The sequence below is a fragment of the Cupressus sempervirens genome, chromosome 8, assembly GCF_028749045.1.
Source record: "Cupressus sempervirens isolate cs-2001-9-10 chromosome 8, ASM2874904v1, whole genome shotgun sequence".
Lineage (NCBI taxonomy): Eukaryota > Viridiplantae > Streptophyta > Pinopsida > Cupressales > Cupressaceae > Cupressus > Cupressus sempervirens.
The window spans coordinates 151,104,740-151,123,306 of NC_143125.1; the positions used below are offsets into that span (position 1 = coordinate 151,104,740).

Sequence of the window (18,567 nt, forward strand, 5' to 3'; positions counted from 1 at the left end):
GTGAGGAGTCTCCTATATATATTCATTCTATTGAACTAAGATATTGCATTCTTTATGAAAATACAATTTATTATCTTATTACTGATCTTCTCTTGTTATTGTGCTTTCCATTAGGCGTCTAGAACTTGGTGGGCTATCTTCATAGTGAAAACTTACATGGTATTAGAGCTTGTTAACGTTGAAGATTCATCATTAATGTCATGGATAAAGATAATGCTAGCCAATCATGTTGAAGACTGATGACTAGTGAAAAGAGATTACTAAAATAGCTATTTCATTGAGAGTTACGTAAAAAGAGCAACAATAAAATCAGAATGACCAATCTTCCTTGATATAAATTTATTTATATTGCATGAGACAAATTCAAGTCGATAAAAGACTACTGCAACAAAGTGGCAAGTTTACTTCTGTAAAAGAGGCAACTTTGCCACTTATGTTAATTATAAGCAATGGACAATAAAAAAGTGGCTTGATTAAGGAAAAGCTAAGTTACACTAGTTCACCTCCTCTCAGTTTGGACTGACCTTAGTATGAATTGGTACCAAGATTAGGTACAATTTGTAGTTTGGTCTGGCTAGGGTTCGTTTTTGAGTAACCTTATTTGAACAAGAAGCAAGGACGAACAAACTTGGGCAAATTTGTCTAGCCATATTGAACCACAGACAAACTTCGGTCAACCGGGGCTTGCAAATGGCCAAAAAGTTTTTTGTTTATTTGCAAATTGAATAAACTTTTTATATCCTTAACCCTAAAAATTGTAAGTGAAAGACTTACGATGGCTTCTAGCTCTAATTTGTGGTTTGCAAGTAGGTTATTTTGTCTTGAAAGGAGTTGGAAGATTGGTTTGTGAGCTATCTTGAAGTTTTAGTGCCTCATTCCTACACTTTCGCAAACTTGTAATGAGTGGAAGAGGTAAGTCCTTGTTCTATTTTATTTTTTTAATTTGTTTAACCTTTTAATTTATTTTTCATTTATCTTTCATTGTCCATAAGCTCAGGCCATGGTTATCCAAATTTTTTTATTCTCAATATGTATACCTTTTCTTGCCATAGGAAAAGGAACTGCAATGGAATCTAACTCTTCTTTAGTAGGCAATACTGAACAAAGAATAAAACCCCATTTTGATTCTCCTTTGTGGAAGAATGTGGATATTATAAGTCCTCTTCCAAGAGGTGGTGCTCTTTGTTGGAAATGTTGAGGTTTTGATGTAGAAAGGAATAGTTTATATTTTTTTGTGGTAGGCCATTTGTGTGGATATCTTGGAAAATGAGGCAATATGTATTCTGGAAAAAAAGCTATCTGTACCAAATTCAAGAATAGTAAGATATATTCAAGAGCATGAGGAAGCAGAAGAGAGAAGAACATAGGCAAAATACGATTGATGGTAGTAGTGATAAAACTAGAAAGGAAAAAAAAGGGAATGAAATCCAGCAAAAACGTTGTGATAGAAAATCACCTATTCTATACTACCTCAACGACTTGTGATTCTTAAAATGAAGCACCCCTTACACACAAAAGAAAGGAACCACTAGAAATTGCATTTTAAAACCAGAGTAGGGAAATTGCCAACTTTGATGCAGCAAGATGCTTGTACGCAAATGGGCTGTCTTTTAATGTTTTTTGCTCTCCATATTGGAAGAGGACGTTGAGAAGTGCTAATGAAGCTCCTTCTGGATATTCAAGCCCTGGCTTAGAGAGAGTACATACCACTTTGTTTGATCAAGAGGTAAAGTTGATCGATGAGCAATTGAAGCCCATAAAGAATTCATGGAATTGAGACATGGGTAACAATTGTTTTAGATGGGTGGAAAGATGCTAAAATTTGTCCATTGATCAATGTTTCAGTAACGTCCATTAAAGGGGCAATGTTTTTGAAAGTAGTAGATTGTGAGGGGTAAGTAAAAGATGGCCATTTATTGCTAATATTCTCATCTTTGCCATTTGAAGAAGTGCTTGCTAGAAACTTTGTCCAAGTCATAAGAGACAACACAATGAATTGTAGAACTGTTGGTTTGTTGATTGAAGAGAGATATCAACATATTTTTGGTACACCTTGTGCATTTCATTCACTCAATCTCATGCTACAAAAGTTTGAGAACAATATTGAGTCGATTAAGGAGGTGTATCTAGAGGCTAAGGACATCCAGATGTTTGTCACAAACCACCACATGATTCAAGGAATATTCAGAATGTTCTCACATTTGGAGTTAGTGAAGGTAAGTGAGCTTGAACTCTAGTTAGTAATTTAATTAAAAAAATAGTATTTTACAATTTCTGATTTTTTGGTTGTGTAATGGTTATTCTTTTCTGAAGTATGCATCTAATAGTTATATATATTTTTGTCCTATTTTATGTTACAAGTTGTCGAGACACGTTTTGCAGCAAATTTAATAGTCTTGAGACGACTTGTGCAAGTGAAAGATGCAATTTCCAACATGGTAATCAACAATAATTGGGCTCCGTGGGGGCAAAGAAATAGTGAGAAAGCAGCTAAAATAAAGTTTAGAATTTTGGACGACTTATGGTGAGAATTTGTGGTATATCTCATTAAGTTCAATGAGAGCATAATGAGCGTGCTTAGCTACACTGATGTGGATAGGCCTTTTCTTGGAGAGATCTATGATAGTATAGACTCAATGCTTGAGAATATCAAGTAAATTGTAAATGAAAAAAGAGCAAGATTCTCGGGAGACCTCCTACAAACAATTGCAAGCAATTGTTGTAGAAAGATGGAACAAAATGACCACTCCTCTACATTTGCTTGCCTCTACATTGACGCCTAAATAATATAGCACCCAATACATTGATCTACTAGTAATGCTACCACTTAATAGAGATTTATAAGTGTATGATGGATACAAGGTAACATTTGAAAGACTTATTCCCGATGATGATATGGGAGATTTGATTATGGATGAGTTCATACAAATTGTGGACGCAAAATGTCTAAGTAACGATGCTCTTCGTCATCGGTTTAGGAAGGATGCTAATAGTTGGTGGCGCCTTCATGGCCAAAGATTCCAAAAGTTACACCCCTTGCAATCAAAGTTATATCACAAGTAAGTTTAAGTATAAAAAAATATACTATCAGTTTTTTCGTATCTTCATAAATTGCTAGAAATTATAAGAATCAAGATTATTAATTCTATTTTAGTTGTTTACTTTGTCACGACTTCATAATTGTTTACTCTGTCATGACTTCATAGGTTGGTAGTTCATAGGTATCAGAGAGAAATTGGAGCACATATTCTTTTATCCACTTAGTGAAGCAGAATAGGTTGCAATAAGAAAGAGTGGAGATCTTGGTATTTGTGCATTATAACTTGCATCTCTTCTCACAGAAGCGTAAAGATATTCTTTTATCCACTTAGTGAAGTAGAATAGGTTACTATAAGAAACAACAAAGAGTTTGGTATTTGTGCATTATAACTTGCGTCTCCTCTCACACAAGCGTAAAGAGTATAAGGAAGGGTAGATGAAGAGTTGGGACATAAATGCAAAGCTTGTAGACTTGGATGCTTCGGCTTCTTAGCTTGCAATTGAAGATTTTGGCACCACTACTATTATTGCTGTTGTTGATGCGATTGGCCTTAGCTCTATTGCTGGGTCATCTAATGCTGAAGAAGAAGAAGAAGAAGAAGAAGAAGAAGACGATGATGATGCTGACTATGAATATGAAGATGAAAAAGAAGAATGTTAATAAATTTTTAATTCATTAGTTGAACTTGAAACCATTATACTTGAACTTGCTGTTATGATTAGTTTTAATGTTTTCAATCTTTGATGTTGAACTTGAATTTTTATGATGGTATGATCACGATTCATGATGCTATGGTTACAAGTTTTAAAGTTTATGGTCTTTTTGTTGTTCAAATCATATGATTTTATGATAACATATGACATTATAATTTTGACTCATGCTTCTAGGCTTCATATATATATATATAATTTTTTATAATCTTTACATGTTTTTGTATGAATGAACCAAAACCCCTTTTCAAAATTTTGTTGTGCCAACAAATTGGTTCTTTGAACTCAAACTTCGAATTGAACTAGTAAAGGAAAAGTGGTGCAATTTAGTGAGAGGTTGAGGACAAGGACGCAACATACTATATGCAACATTTGACATAAGGATTAGTTAGGCTTTGTAGTGGACTAGTTAGTAATTATTCTTCAAATGTTGCAATTTTCATCAAATTAGTTTTCTTTAAATTGGTGGCCAATTTATTAAGGAGGGTGCAATTTGTTTAAACAAAGAGGCATGATTTCATTTTAAATAATAATTAGAACGGGGCTTTTTTTTATAAAGTTGCGTCTCCTTTAAATTTGAAAGGGTATGCCCCTTTAAAGAAACGATATATATGGAGATTGAGTGATGAAGAGGACTGTGTTGTGTTGTGTGAAGATACAAATACATATACACACCAGATTGAGAGTAGGCATTACATAACAATAATGTTTTGGACTAACCGAGCAAATTCAAAGGTTATATAAGAGCAACTTGCATAGCAAATTCAATGGTATTAGAAAAGCACATTCGTAGTAGACTGTGAAGTGAATTTTGGGGCATAGATAAAGGTGGTAATAAAGAGCAACACTAAACAAAATTCGTGAAGGGAGATGAATGACAAGTTTCTGATAATTTCTGTAGATCAAGATCCTTTTCATCCACTATAGAAGCAAGATTGGCAAGATGGATATTTGCGTAAGAGGTTGATGCCTCTAGTAAGTTGTGAGTATGAAGTACTCACACTTACATTGCATATACCTCGCATACAAGCACCTTAGATACAAATGAAAATCTTTGCTCTATGGAACTGCTTGTTTCCCTCAAACCTGCCAGTCAAAACATATTTGAAATAGGCCACACCAAGACATTCCCAATGTAGGAAAGCAAAAAAACGTGGACTACCTTGACCAAACAAACCACCTCGAACTTTCCAACGCATTACACCATTAACACAATCTTTGTTGCCAATGGACATGATTAACATGTTATAATGGAGTTGTTGGAACCAAAACACAAGTAACATGCTTCACCTTGAATCGACCCAAAAATGTGATTCAACATATGTTGCATGCCAAGTAGATCTACCACCAAGACATAGAAAGAGAAAAAATTTAAGTACAACCATCGTTGAATGCATCAACCAATACAATGATTGTTGGTACACATTTTCCAATATAGAACCTATATACCGGATCTATTGGTGCAGATCAATTGATACAAAACTGACACACAAGAGGCTGGAACAGTTTTTAAATCAATGACAATCATTAAAGACAAGATAGATAGCATCAACATCATAGTCTAGCAAATTCTTGTCATAATCTTCTATCTTCGTATGTCTCACCTTGGCCTATTTGATGAATGGGTCTCTTGTGTACAATTATTCCATTGGACTGGTCTATTGCACTCTTGATGAGAATACAATTTGTTGTTGTCATATTGATTTTCTCTTGTTATTGTGCTTTTCATTAGGTTCTAGATATTGGGGGGCAATTTTTGTAGCCAAATCCTATACCCACTAATGCATGGTGCCAATCAATGGCTTAAAAAGTAGCAGTAAATCCATTATTTTTCGTATTTGCTTTTTTGAGCTCTCACTTTTCTTCAACTTGTTGACATAGTGTATATGTGGGTGATTTCAAGGAGTTGTGCATGTTTTTTGACTATTTTAATAAATTTTTTGGTAGCTTGCAAAAGGTAAGTGACAATGCCCTTGATTGTGTTTTACAATATTTGGTCTTTGTTTTGCTTTTGTCTCACTTTGGGATTTTATTATTCCTTTTCAAAAATTTTTGGGCTATTTTGCTAGTTGCTATGGGCATATTTACAATCTTATTTTTTTCTTTATACTTTGGTTTCAAATTTAGTTTTTGTTTGAGATACGGCATTGGGAATTGTGTTAGGTGTGAAGTTGGAGATCTTGCTTGAATATATGGAATCCTACGAGGGAAAATAGGACCCATGGTATGTTAGTTCAACATGAAGATGATAAGAGGCATCATGATGCCTTCCTTTAAAGGCGCTTCATGAAACCAAGATAAGCATAATGGAGCAAAGTTGGCAATAACCAATTTTTGGTCCTTAAATAAGATACCCTTCTAGGTTGTCAGTAACCCTTAATGGGAGTTAGTTGCTATTGCATTGATAGTGACAAGCAAAGGGTTTAAGTCGTTGAGCCTTTATGTTTTGGGTGGACCATTGTTGAAGGATGTTAGTAGATAAATGAAGGTCTTTGTGGAGGAACACATGAAAACAAAGAAAGGGCTCCACTACTTATTTTGATGGGTGGATGGATGGTAGGATTCACACTCTTATTAATTTCCTCTTGCATTCTAGTGGACATTTGGTGTTCTTGAACCCAATTAATGATTTTAGTGAAATAGAAAATGCCAAGACACTTTGTAACATCTTGGATGAGGTAGTTATGGAGAATGTTTTCCAAGATGTGATATACAATGTATCACCATATGTGGCAACAACTAATATGCTCCTAGAGGTTAGATCATCTACTATGTTTTGGAGCCTTGTTGTCATCCATTGCATCGCGCTTCTCGTTGTGGATATTTTCTAACTTCAATGGGACAAAATGATGATGGAGGATGCACAAAACATAATAAAATACATTTATCGCCACCCTTGTGTGTTTAATCTGATGAGAAAATAATGCCGAAGAGTTTGTGTGGTTAGGTGTAACATGGTTTGATACCAATATAGCTAATTTGTAGAGCGTTGTACCTTGACCACCATCTCTTAAATATATGTTTGTGAATGTAAGGTAGGGGGACTTATTTGGAGAGTGCCAAAAGAGGGATGGTGGCAAGATTGTTTTTAATGAGCATTTTGCCAAACACATGGAAAAAATCTTCAAGGTAACTTGCAAAATTATCAAATTGATATTCCTTACAATATTTTTGTGGTGTTTCTTTACTCATTTCTTGTCATTCAAATTCATATTATATTTTTATATTATTCTCTTTGAAGCTACCATATGCTAGAAAATAAGCTCAAATTTGGGTCCAATTCAATAAGGTTTGGATTTTGGTTTTATACCTTCATGGAGCTATCTAGTATCCTAATTAGAATACCTTAGTTGAGATGAGCAAGGAAAGAACCTTGGCCGACTCAACCTAATTTGTGTAACCCCCACCCCGTAATGAAAAAAAATCCTAACTTTTTTTGTCAATAGGGAAACAATGATTCACCAAAAATTTGCACTCTACTTATGATTCTAGTTGCAGTTATCATCAACTTTTTGTTGACATTGATATAGGCTTTGACATTTCTTGAAACACGTGATTTCTCTTTGCTCACAAGTTTAACAATGAAGATGATGAAGTAATCTTGGGATGTTTGCTCTAGAAATTCTAGGTGCGACCCAAAACAAGTTGCAATAATTGACAATTTTAGGAAAAAATCAAATGAAACCCAAAAAAAATCATTTTCTTGGGAAAAAAAAAATGCTAAAACCTAGATTATAGAAGAGCTACCCATAGATAATCCATGATTTGTTGAAAAATCATGTAGAAAAACTTTGTAGTATGCAAGACAAAAAACCATAGGCTCAAGCTCTTCTTTTGACACAATTGCAAACCCTCTCTCGTAGCAAAACCCAAAATTGCGGCCAAAAGCTCAAAACCTTCATGCATACCTGAAAAAACCTTTGCAAAAACTTTGTTTTTTATAAAAAAATATCTTTTAAAAATTTCCAACATTTTTCTTGTATAACTTCACTATTTTTCCAAAAAAAATTTTTAAAAAAAATTCAAGAATAAACCCTAGGTATGAAACTTAGGATATCAAAATTCACCAAAAACTAACCTATGGGTTATGATACCATGATATGTTAATAGATTGATATTCAATATTAAACAAATGTGAGGAATACTCATTATATAAGAGATTACAAGATCTTTCTATAGTGGAAACAATTGAGAACTAAAGACATGATGGAAAGTTACCAAATGGATTGGATTGACATAAAAGTCACATCAAATGTTACAATATGAGTTTAAGAGGAGGGATGACAATTATTATTACAATATTGTAATGTTTTTAAAATGGTCACATTAATGTTTAGTTTATTAGGTAGTTTATATTTTAGTCTTGAGTTCACAATTGTTTTTCTTTTAGAAACATCGTCTTTGTAAATCTATTTAAGGAGTTTTCATCTAGTCCATTTAATACAACATCGATTTACCATAACATGGTATCAGAGTTGGTTGATGGGGTTTCATAAAATTTGGCAATTATTTTAAGATAGTCAAGCCCCTTTTGGTCTAGAATTTTGTGATATCCCCATTTTGATATATAATTTAATAATAAGTATTATATATTATTAAAATGATTAATAATGTATATAAATTATTATATATAGATATATATCATAAATATTATCATATAACTATACGTGTATACAATATATATATATATATATATATTGTATACACGTATAGTTATATTAAAATACTATATTATTGAATATAAATAATTAATATATATACACATAAATCAACTATTGACAATTACATCTTAATTACTTATTAAAATAGCATTATTAATTACAAGGAATATGATCTATATAATTAATATAATATATAATCATATTTAATATAATAATATATAATATAATTATCTTATTAATATAATTAATCTTAATAATGAATGGGCATGATTTTTGGAGATACACACACACATATATATATAGGATATCAAATAATGAAAAGGGGGAAGGTTAGAAATATAATAAGAATCATACGAATAAAAAGCAAAATAAATAGTTGTCTAGAAAGGGGACATTACATGTGCAAGATGAAGGTTGGGCATGCAAGAATGCAAGTGGGGAGATACAAGATGCAGATTTGGGGCCGATGCAAAGATTAAGGGATGCAAAGTGAACCCTAAGGAATGCAAAATGAAAGATGAGGGATGCAAAATGAGGACTAATAGGATGCAAAGTGAGGCCTAGAGGATGCAAGCATGAAGTCAAAGAATGATAAGTGCAATGATATGTTATGCAAAGATGGAATCTAAGTAAGGCCAAGCACTTTTAAGGTTACAAGTTGCCATGTTTTCCAAGTTTCAAGTGTTTTTGACAAAAGTTTGCAATGTTTTGACAAGAGGTGTAATGTTTTGGTAATGTTTGATAGTATCCAATGTGTAAATTTGCAAATTTGGTTTGATCTTGATTAATCTTATTCACACATGCAAGACACCATAAACAAGTATAGTTGTTAAAGTGAAAAGACACACCACAACCTAGGCTTTAAGACTATATCTACTGAATTACCCCTTGAACCGAAGTGTAGTTGTGCTTATCCAGAGCGGACAACCTAGGATCTTGGCTGCGATATCCCCATTTTGACATATATAGTTTAATAATAAGTATGTATCATATATGAAGTTGTTGGTGTAAATAATTATTCACTATTTACACTTAGGTTAATGCATATTGAATGAATATATCGTCATTCTGATCATACTCTCTTTTTGGTCTACAGTTGTGCTTGTGTTTGAGTTCTTAGTTCTTTGGTGAATTTTGCCCTAAGACAAATTCTTACATGGTAACAGAGCTGGGAGATTCTCTCTTCACATAGCCGTTCGAGATCATCTTGTTGCTTCAGCACCTCGGCCTGAATCCAGAGTATCGCAGAAATTGAGAGCATCTAGAACCAGATTTGACCTCGCCATTGTGTCCGAATTGTCGATTCGGTGAAAATCAGCTATAAAGTTGCCTACCCTAGGCCAAATTTTTTTGCAAATCGGCACCCAAAGGACTGATTTGCAAAATTGGTATGATCATTTCATATCTGTATATTTAGTTTTCAGATCTGCATTTTTTTCATTTGCATCTCTGCTATTTTTTCGGATTGCATTATTTTCTTGAAATTTTTTGGCCATCGGGCCATAGGAGAGATTTTTTGCAGGTGAAGATTGGTGCTTGTTGGTGCAAATCAGATATTTGCATCACATTCAGAAGGTTAAAAAACCCTCAGATCGGATTTTGTTTCATCCAAATTGGACATCTAAGGCAATATCTAGAGCCATTTGATTTTTGGAGGCGCGACGACAGCGATTCAGGAAAAAATAAACAGTAATAACAATTTTCAAACAGCGATATCTACCTCATACAGACTCCTTTTTGCGAGCAATTTTTTTTGCTTTGGGGTAGAATTTCATGATTTACACATTGGTGCAGGTAGTTTGAGATCTTTGTTCTTGAATTTTTCTGCAACTCGCAAATCTCGAATTTTGCCACTTAAAATGCTTAGTACAGGTTCATCTGGACACATAATCAGGTTCCATTTTTTTTGAAAGTGCATATTTTTTTGTCTACTTTCCAGATCTGCAATCAGACTATAGGTTATGTGGACAGAAATATTGCTTTTAGAATAGACCCTAAATTGGCTATTGTAATCGCACTAAGTATAGAATGCCCGAATCATATATTAGGGGGGGTTGATTGACAATTTTTGCATTTTTGAGGGTTACATTGATTGGAATATCATGGAAGGGGAAGATTTGATTTACTTGACACTAGACAGCTATCAGGAATGGAGTTGATTGGCTATCAAATATCTCAGTCAGCACAATACACTACCATATGCGAGAGGACTTACATATGATATTGAGACTTTTTCCTTCATTAGTAGTGTTCTCTTTCTACAAACGGATATGGAGGTTTTGGATTCACTTATTGACCTTAAGGCAACTGATCCATATGATAGTTGGATCTATCTTTGGGTGCTTTTTGGAGATCCACAAATTCCTCCATTCCCAAAAGATCTTTTACCTCCAATTGTAGCTGCATTCTCTCTAGATGAGATCACAACTCTAGATGCTCCTGTTGCTCCTATTAATCCTATTTCAGCCACAAATGCTTCAAATTCAGTGCAGCAGGACACTTCATGTCTTCTTACTTTACCTTCATGCGACGACTTCCTTCCAGACATTGCACAGCTGTTTGTGGATTCTCATATTGAAGATGTGGGAGACATTCTCGATGATATTCATCATCTCTTTGAGGCGAGTTCTTCATCCATTGCCGCAGTGACAGATTCATGTACTTCAGCACAACAGGGTACACTTTGTCTTCCAGGTGATGACTTCTTGACTGACATTTCAGGTTTTTTCATGGAGTCACACATAGCAGATTTGGAGGACTTCTTTGATGATATTCTGCTTCTCTTTGCTGGGAACGATCCTTTTACAATTGTTGCGAGGGCTCACTCTGACCCTCATGTCCATTCTCTACATGATCAGCGTTTACAAGCTAATGTGATTGTGAATACTTATGTACAACACTTGTCGGAGGTCTCTTTGTCATTTGAGGAGACATATTGTTCTTTGAAACAGGTTCTACAACAATCCTTGCTAGATTTGCACTTCTTCTCAACAGTTTTGGAAAAAGCCATCATTAATATTGACACAGGGACACTTGAACAATTTTTAGAGACACCTTATATCATTGAAATTCTTTCCACACCTAGGGGAAGCGTCTCACTAGTACCACTGCCATTGTTTCTTCCAAAGGGGAGGAACATCATTCAACGATCATGGATCAACTTCTACATTGGAGCATTTCTCACTGGTTAGCACCTTACTTTTAGGGGGTGGGACGACGTTGTCTCCTCCTTTTTGGGGGGGGGGACTTTTTGCTCTTAGGGAGTTTTGTCCTCCCATTTCTCTCTTGTATATACTTGATGTATGTCGTAATGGGGGGTCTTGATTACTCCATCCATCTATGGATCCTATTTTTACCTCTCATTTTGGGGGAGGGTTTTTCCCATGAGGTTTTCCCTTTTTCTCCGCTTTATGAGAGGCTGCATTTCATTTTGTACATGGGTACCTAACATGGCCTCGTAGCTGGGACCCATTATGCATTTCATTCTAGTTTTCTTAAGCTTAAGGGCATTCCCCTAAGTTGCACTTAAGGGGGGGTGTTGGTGTAAATAATTATTCACTATTTACACTTAAGTTTACTTAGGTTAATGCATATTGAATGAATATATCATCATTCTGATCATACTCTCTCTTTCTAGTCTACGGTTGTGTTTGTGTTTGAGCTCTTAGTTCCTAGGTGAATTTTGCCCTAAGGCAAATTCTTACAGAAGTTTATAATATTAGAATGATTAATCGTGTATCACAATGTGTGTGTGTGTGTGTGTAATAAATATTATTTATACAATGATATCACTATAGATATAATATATGGTATGTATAATTAAACTTATATAATATAATATATATAGATTAATATAATATATGGTATTACTAATATAATTATGTAATTAATATAATTACTTTATTGTGAAAAGACACGACTCTTACAATTGAAAGGGAATCAGAGGAAAATATAGAAAAATATATGCAAAGTTGGGTTTTATAATCTTATGTCCTAAATGGGGACATTACAAATTTTTTGCAGAATTTTTTATTTTGATATATTTTAATTGAAAACCTGGTGGAGGTATTTTATAAAATCTTTTGGTTCATCTTTGAAATTTTACGCTGAAAATTGTGATCGGGGTTGAGGGTTTTAATCATGTGATTTTTTGGTTTGAGCAAAAGTCTCTATTTTTTGAAGGTTGCATGTTGCTTCCATGTGAATTTTGTGAGTTGCATATTGCTTGCATGTGCATTTTGTGAGTTGTGTGTACTTGCATCTGCTCTTTTACCACACGGAGTCTTGTGTTTTACTTCATGAAGGTGTCTCTAATGGGTTTATATAATTTTTTCCCTTGAAAAATTACTGATGGGTTTTAATAAATTTTCCCTAAAAAATTTCTAATGGGTTTTCATAATATTTTTCCACTAAAAAATAATCTATTGGGTTTCAATAATATTTCCTAAAAAATTATCTATTGGGTTATAATAATTTTTTCCTTAAAAAATATTTGTTGGCTTTTAATAATATTTTCCTCGAAAACTATTTCTTGGGTTTTATAAACTGAAGCTTTGTATTATCTAGTCCATGTTTTGGATTCTATTGTCTGTTTTTGATGATTTTGTCACATCAAAGATCCTATTTTTCTTCTCTTAAAAATTGTGGTTTTTTGCAATCTATTTTGAGTGGTAGTGTTCATCTACAAAAGTAGTGAATCATCTTGTAGTCTATTTTGGGGCGTAGTACTCATCTTGCAAAAAGGGTTTGGCAATTATCCTCAAAATTGTGGTTTTAGTTTCATCTCTTTGTCTCTTACTATAGGGAGTAACAACTTTGTTACCCTACATTGGATGACTTTTTGGTCATTAACATGTTGTAGATATAGGAATGGTCTCAATAGCAACAAAATGTTCAAAAGCATTTATTAGATCGAAAGACAGTAATTAGATGATGACCATTAAAGGAGGGTATTAGAATATTGTAATGTTTCTATAATGGCCATCTACTTAATCTTTAGTTTAATAGGTATTTTTCTATTTTAGTCTTTAGTTTATGATTGTTCCTTTTAGAAGCATCGTCTTTGTAAATCTATATAAGGAGCTTTCATCTCCTTTGTCTAACATCAATTTACCATAACAGTGAGAATAATGTCATTAGCTAGTGTTGAGACATTTTAAGCTAGATTTGGCATTTTTTTAAACAAGAAAAATAAAATGAGAACATAAATATTTAATATAATCTATTTAACTTTTAATAATTTTAATCTAATTTAAAAAAAAAAAAAACATTTACAGTTTCATTAATATTTTTTTAATCAAAATTCTAATATAGTAATATGTATATATGAACTTAAATTCCATTTTTAGGCTGAATTTGTGTGCATGATATTATTCGTACAATGCACCCTCAAAATGAACTCAAATCCAAATTGGCAACTTTAGGTTTTTTCTTGGATGTTGGAACTTGTAGAAGGTTGTATTATTGGTTGATAGCCACAAAAAAACCCATGGTATCATAAATGAAGCTTTTGACAAGGGCAAGGAGGCAATGTAAACTTTTTCTGGGTCGAATAAATAAGATATGAACCCATTAGGTGAATTATTGATTGTAGATTGATTAAACAACTCAACAAATATATTCATTCAGCTACCAATGACTTGAACCTAAAGATTTTCTTCTCCAATTCCTCAAAGATTAATTAATAGGTCATGGATTTCCTCATCACCTATGGAGTTGCCTACAAAGTTAAATTTTAGTTTATCTTTTAGTTTACTAAGGTATCTACAAAGTTCTAAATCAGTACTTTGCAGCGGGCTTGGAAGATAATGGTGCCAAAATATTTAATCTTCAAAACTCCTTGGCAATTTACTTGTAGTGACATTGGAGGTGAGCACGTTTGAGGCCATTAACACCAAGAAATGCGACATGTTCACTCCAAGCAAGCGCTTGAATACCCTTTTTTTGTGTGGTATAACCTTGGTTTATGTATTGAAAAGTGAAGGGAGGGAACAGGCTCAATGCCAAACTCACAAATCCATTTGCCCTGATAATCTGCATTCTTATTTGTATTGGATAGTCGGTGATGTGGCACCCATTTGTTTTTCAAATAAGGTTGCTGATCTTGAGAATGAAGCAAAAAAATGGGTGGTAGATTTAGCAGCAGAAGAGGTGGCAGGCAAACCCTCACTTGGGGCTTTCATTGGATGCAGTTGCACATGATATGCCTAAGGGAAAAATAATTATCAAGTGGGATCATTACAATCCCCTTTCAGTGCACCCACATTGCCTCGCATATATTTAAAAAATAATTTAAAACGTGTATACAGGTTTATAATTTGTTATTATATGATACTATGATATGTATTATACTTCTATCTTAATCTAGAAATGAATGAAAAATCGCATGTCAATCTTCTAAATATTAACAATTTTGAAGGTTGTCATTTATTTTTTAGATGTGTTTTGTTATTGTTTAGGAATATTATCCAGTTTCAAGTTTGAGTCATTATCAAAGTTTGACTTGTGTTAAATTATGCTCTTATGAATAACTTAGTATAGTTCTTTGACTAATATTAAACATTTAATATCACAAGGAGAAGGAACAAATATATTTTTTATTAATTTATGATTTTTTTTTTAATAAGCAAAATTTGAGTGCCATGAAAATAAGCTAAAAACTGTTTCAAAATGTAGACTGTTTGAATTATTTGGATAAATATTATGTATTAATTCCAAGAAGTGGCAGTACATAATGTAAAAAACATCTTATAAGGTGTATTGTTCTCCCCAATGGTGCTTAGTGGTCATTGGAACATTATCAATGCTTTTTGAATATTTTACCCATAGCCAGAGACATTCTGTAAGCAAGAAAAAACACACGTACAACTGTGTGCTCAGCATTATTTATTCTGATGGTAGATGTGAAGGAAAACTATATACTTTAGTGTATTTTAAAAAATTTCATTAGGGGAAGCTTAAACAATTAACATGCTGGTTTTTTATTTAAGCCATCCAAACCCCAAAATAACAAATAACATGCTGGCTGTTTACTTATGGGCATTGCAGCTTTTATGACAATCTTGTGGGTTTCGAGTCATACTGAGTACCCACATTTAAGAAACTTGCTTGTAGTTAGCATTTTGATTGAGCATGGCTGGATTGCCTTCGTCTCACATCTGTTGTGTTAGCTCTCTAATCAATTGAGCACATCTGGTTTGTTTCTTTCGTTTCCATTATTTGGAATGTTTTGCATGGAATATTATTTCCTTGATTCAAAGAGTTCAGGTGATGGCATAGAATCTTTTATTGTGAATACTTTATATGACATTTTTTGTGAACTATTCCTTATTGTACTATGTTTATAATATTAATCTAATCCTTCTCAGTGATTTTTTTTTTTGGCATTTTTATTTTATGTAGAGATTGAGGTATACAATGATCTGAAAAATAGTTATCTTTTGCAATTGCAGGATCAGAAATGTGTACGAAAACCTTTAAGGGCTGGCTGAAGAATATACCCAAAGCAGTGCATCCTTTCACTCCACCTGGGAAACTGCTTAGCACGGATGGCATGCATCACGATAGCATAGACACAGGGAGTACATCCAAGGAAGCTGCAGCATATGAAACAGGATTGAAAAACAGCCCATGCTTCAGTCCTAACAATCTATTTTCTTCACCTCTAGAAAAATGCTCACCTTTTGGATTAGAGTCTATAGAAGCCTTTGCAGACGAAGTTTCAGATTCAGTTTTGCTTTTCAATGTTCCTTCAAACATGTCCTTTCCACAGGCAGAGATTTTGCAGAGTCCTTTGAAATGTAAAACTCAAAAGGATGTCGTTGCCACTGACAGCAAATTTGAGAATGAAAAAACTTGTGCACCCACTACAAATAATGCTTGGATTTCTGAGGAAAGTCTAGAATGGGACAGCCTCTTCTGGAATGATTCGTTTGTTGGATCTAGTGAAACAATGCCTGGTGGATCTGTGCTTTTTCCAGGGAAGACCCATCAATGAATTGTTTGAGTCGCTATTTCAAATGCTTGCTATTTTCAAATTGTTTTTTCAACTGAGAGTCCTCAAAGCCTGTTTTGTCTAAATGGGGGGGATGCATGTTTCATAGATCTTTGGTCAAGAGTGTATGATAGTTAGTTCGGTTCCTTGTTCAATAGTGTTTGAGTAAAACTGGAGAGCATACCCATGGGGTTCCTCAACAGAGCAGCTTTGCTTTGATATTTCTTTCAGAAATTAGAATATTAAAAAAATCTTTCTTTGTATTACCAGATAACTGCTACATGGAAGTCCCTTGTCAGCTACAGTTTTTCACTTAAGTTTTTGCCTTTGATTGTAATTTCGTGCATGGATTCTGATCGCAATCTCTAGCAGCTTACTGGATCTTGCCACGAATGATTTATCTGTCTTGTGAATTCACTATTTATAAAATTGCCATTGACTAGATGAAATGTTGTTGTTACAGAGTAATAAAACAAAGAGAGGTGGTACAGATGTATTGATTCTTGCACTAATCAGTTTATATCACAATAATCCTAAAAAACGAGTTGATATTATCAAATTATAAATGAGAATGACAAGGCGGATTCCCAGATCTTGGTAAATTTCACAAAGGGTTTAGGATGTAATAAGATGTATCTACCTTATACTAATGTTGTTATGTTGCATTCTTGGTACTAAAGATTAAGGGATTTTTTCATCTCAATAGACAGATGTTTTTGTTTCTTTTAAAGAATTTACACAAGGCTTTAATATTGGTTTAAATCTGTAATTCATGCCTCACTTAATTGCTAGATCAAGTAGCTTGTATGCTAACCATCTTGATCGTTTGGCCTACGAGTAATAAAGTTGTGAGTTTTAAGTCTCGAAGGCCGTCTAGCAGTGTCAAACTAATGTATAATTCGTGTGCAGTCAAGACTGTCCAATGAGGCAAACACTTGCGTGGACGATCATACTATTTTTTACTTTATGCATGATCACTTGTGTGAAAGGTAATGGTTTTTGTCTTCTAGAGGGAATTGTATATGACATTTGATGAGTGACGAGTCAGCCGGCCAGGTTTTGCCCATGCCCATGCATTTGTAAATAGGATTATAAGCAACCCATATTTATTTACTAGCACTTGCACCTTGAGGGGCAAGGGGTACGCCGATAGTGACGAAAAGTGTATGCACATATAAGATGGATACCTAGACATTAGTTTTGATATAATATGAAAGGAAAAGTAAAAGAGAAAAATAAGATAAATATATTAGTAAAATAGATATAGTTAAATAATAATAAATGGTTGGGTGGCATACACGATTTTTTATCCTGAATTCATTTTTCATTCTTATTTATACCATTAGTTTGTCATAGAAAATATATTAGTTCTTTGCCAAAAATTAGAAACCTTTGGTGGGAGAACAAGGATGTCATATGTACGTCATTAATAATATTGTTTGTGTTATTTGTTACTTTGAAGGATAGATGGAATGTCATTTGAAAATAATTGTTGGAATTCTGGCCATTTAGTATCCACAACACTAAATATGAAGATAGAGTAGGGGATCGTAGTTGGTTAATCGTATTTGAAATCTGACCATGACATTTTCCCCAATATGCCTAGGTTCCCAACAAGGAAGATCCAAAATGAATCAATTCTTCAACCAATTGAGTTTTGTGAAATTATTGTATGTGAATGCAAATGTTTTCAACAATGGTTGGGATGCAATCATCTAGATTTTTATTAACACACGCAAAAGAGAATCCTTGATTGCAATTTCTCATTAGTAGATGCAATACAATGGTTTTTAGAAGCAGTTGTAGCTTTTCAACATCTATTTAAACATCCTTATAGTATCGGTCATGTTTGGTTTTATATTTTAATGTGCTCTACATGTTCTACTTACATACAAATCATAATAGTGTTTGTGTGTATGGAGTCTTCAAACTATTATGACTTCAAAATTTTTAATTCTACATGGGAGATATTCTATTTTTTAATTGACTTATGAGAAGATAATTGTGTGCTGACAATATTTGTACTGTTTGCCATGAGTTTAGATCACTTGCACTTTGGATTTACTCATGTGATAAGCATCTCTTCAATTTTGGTTCAATTTTTTTATTTGTCTAGTTATTTCCATGGGTCCATATTATTACACATAAATAATAAAGGCCTTC

General features: G+C 33.5%; 1 protein-coding gene across 2 annotated transcripts in view; it reads left to right on the forward strand.

The window, feature by feature from the left end:
- LOC149541999 (GATA transcription factor 27-like) overlaps positions 1 to 16,741 on the forward strand; it is a 121,869-nt gene extending 105,128 nt beyond the window's left edge. For both annotated transcript variants that reach the window (XM_089797049.1, XM_089797050.1), the window contains one exon: positions 15,863 to 16,741. In XM_089797049.1, coding sequence (XP_089653175.1) covers positions 15,863 to 16,407 — 545 coding nt within the window. In that variant the 3' untranslated portion in view covers positions 16,408 to 16,741. The remainder of the gene's footprint in view (positions 1 to 15,862) is intronic.
- The last annotated feature ends 1,826 nt before the right edge of the window (positions 16,742 to 18,567 follow it).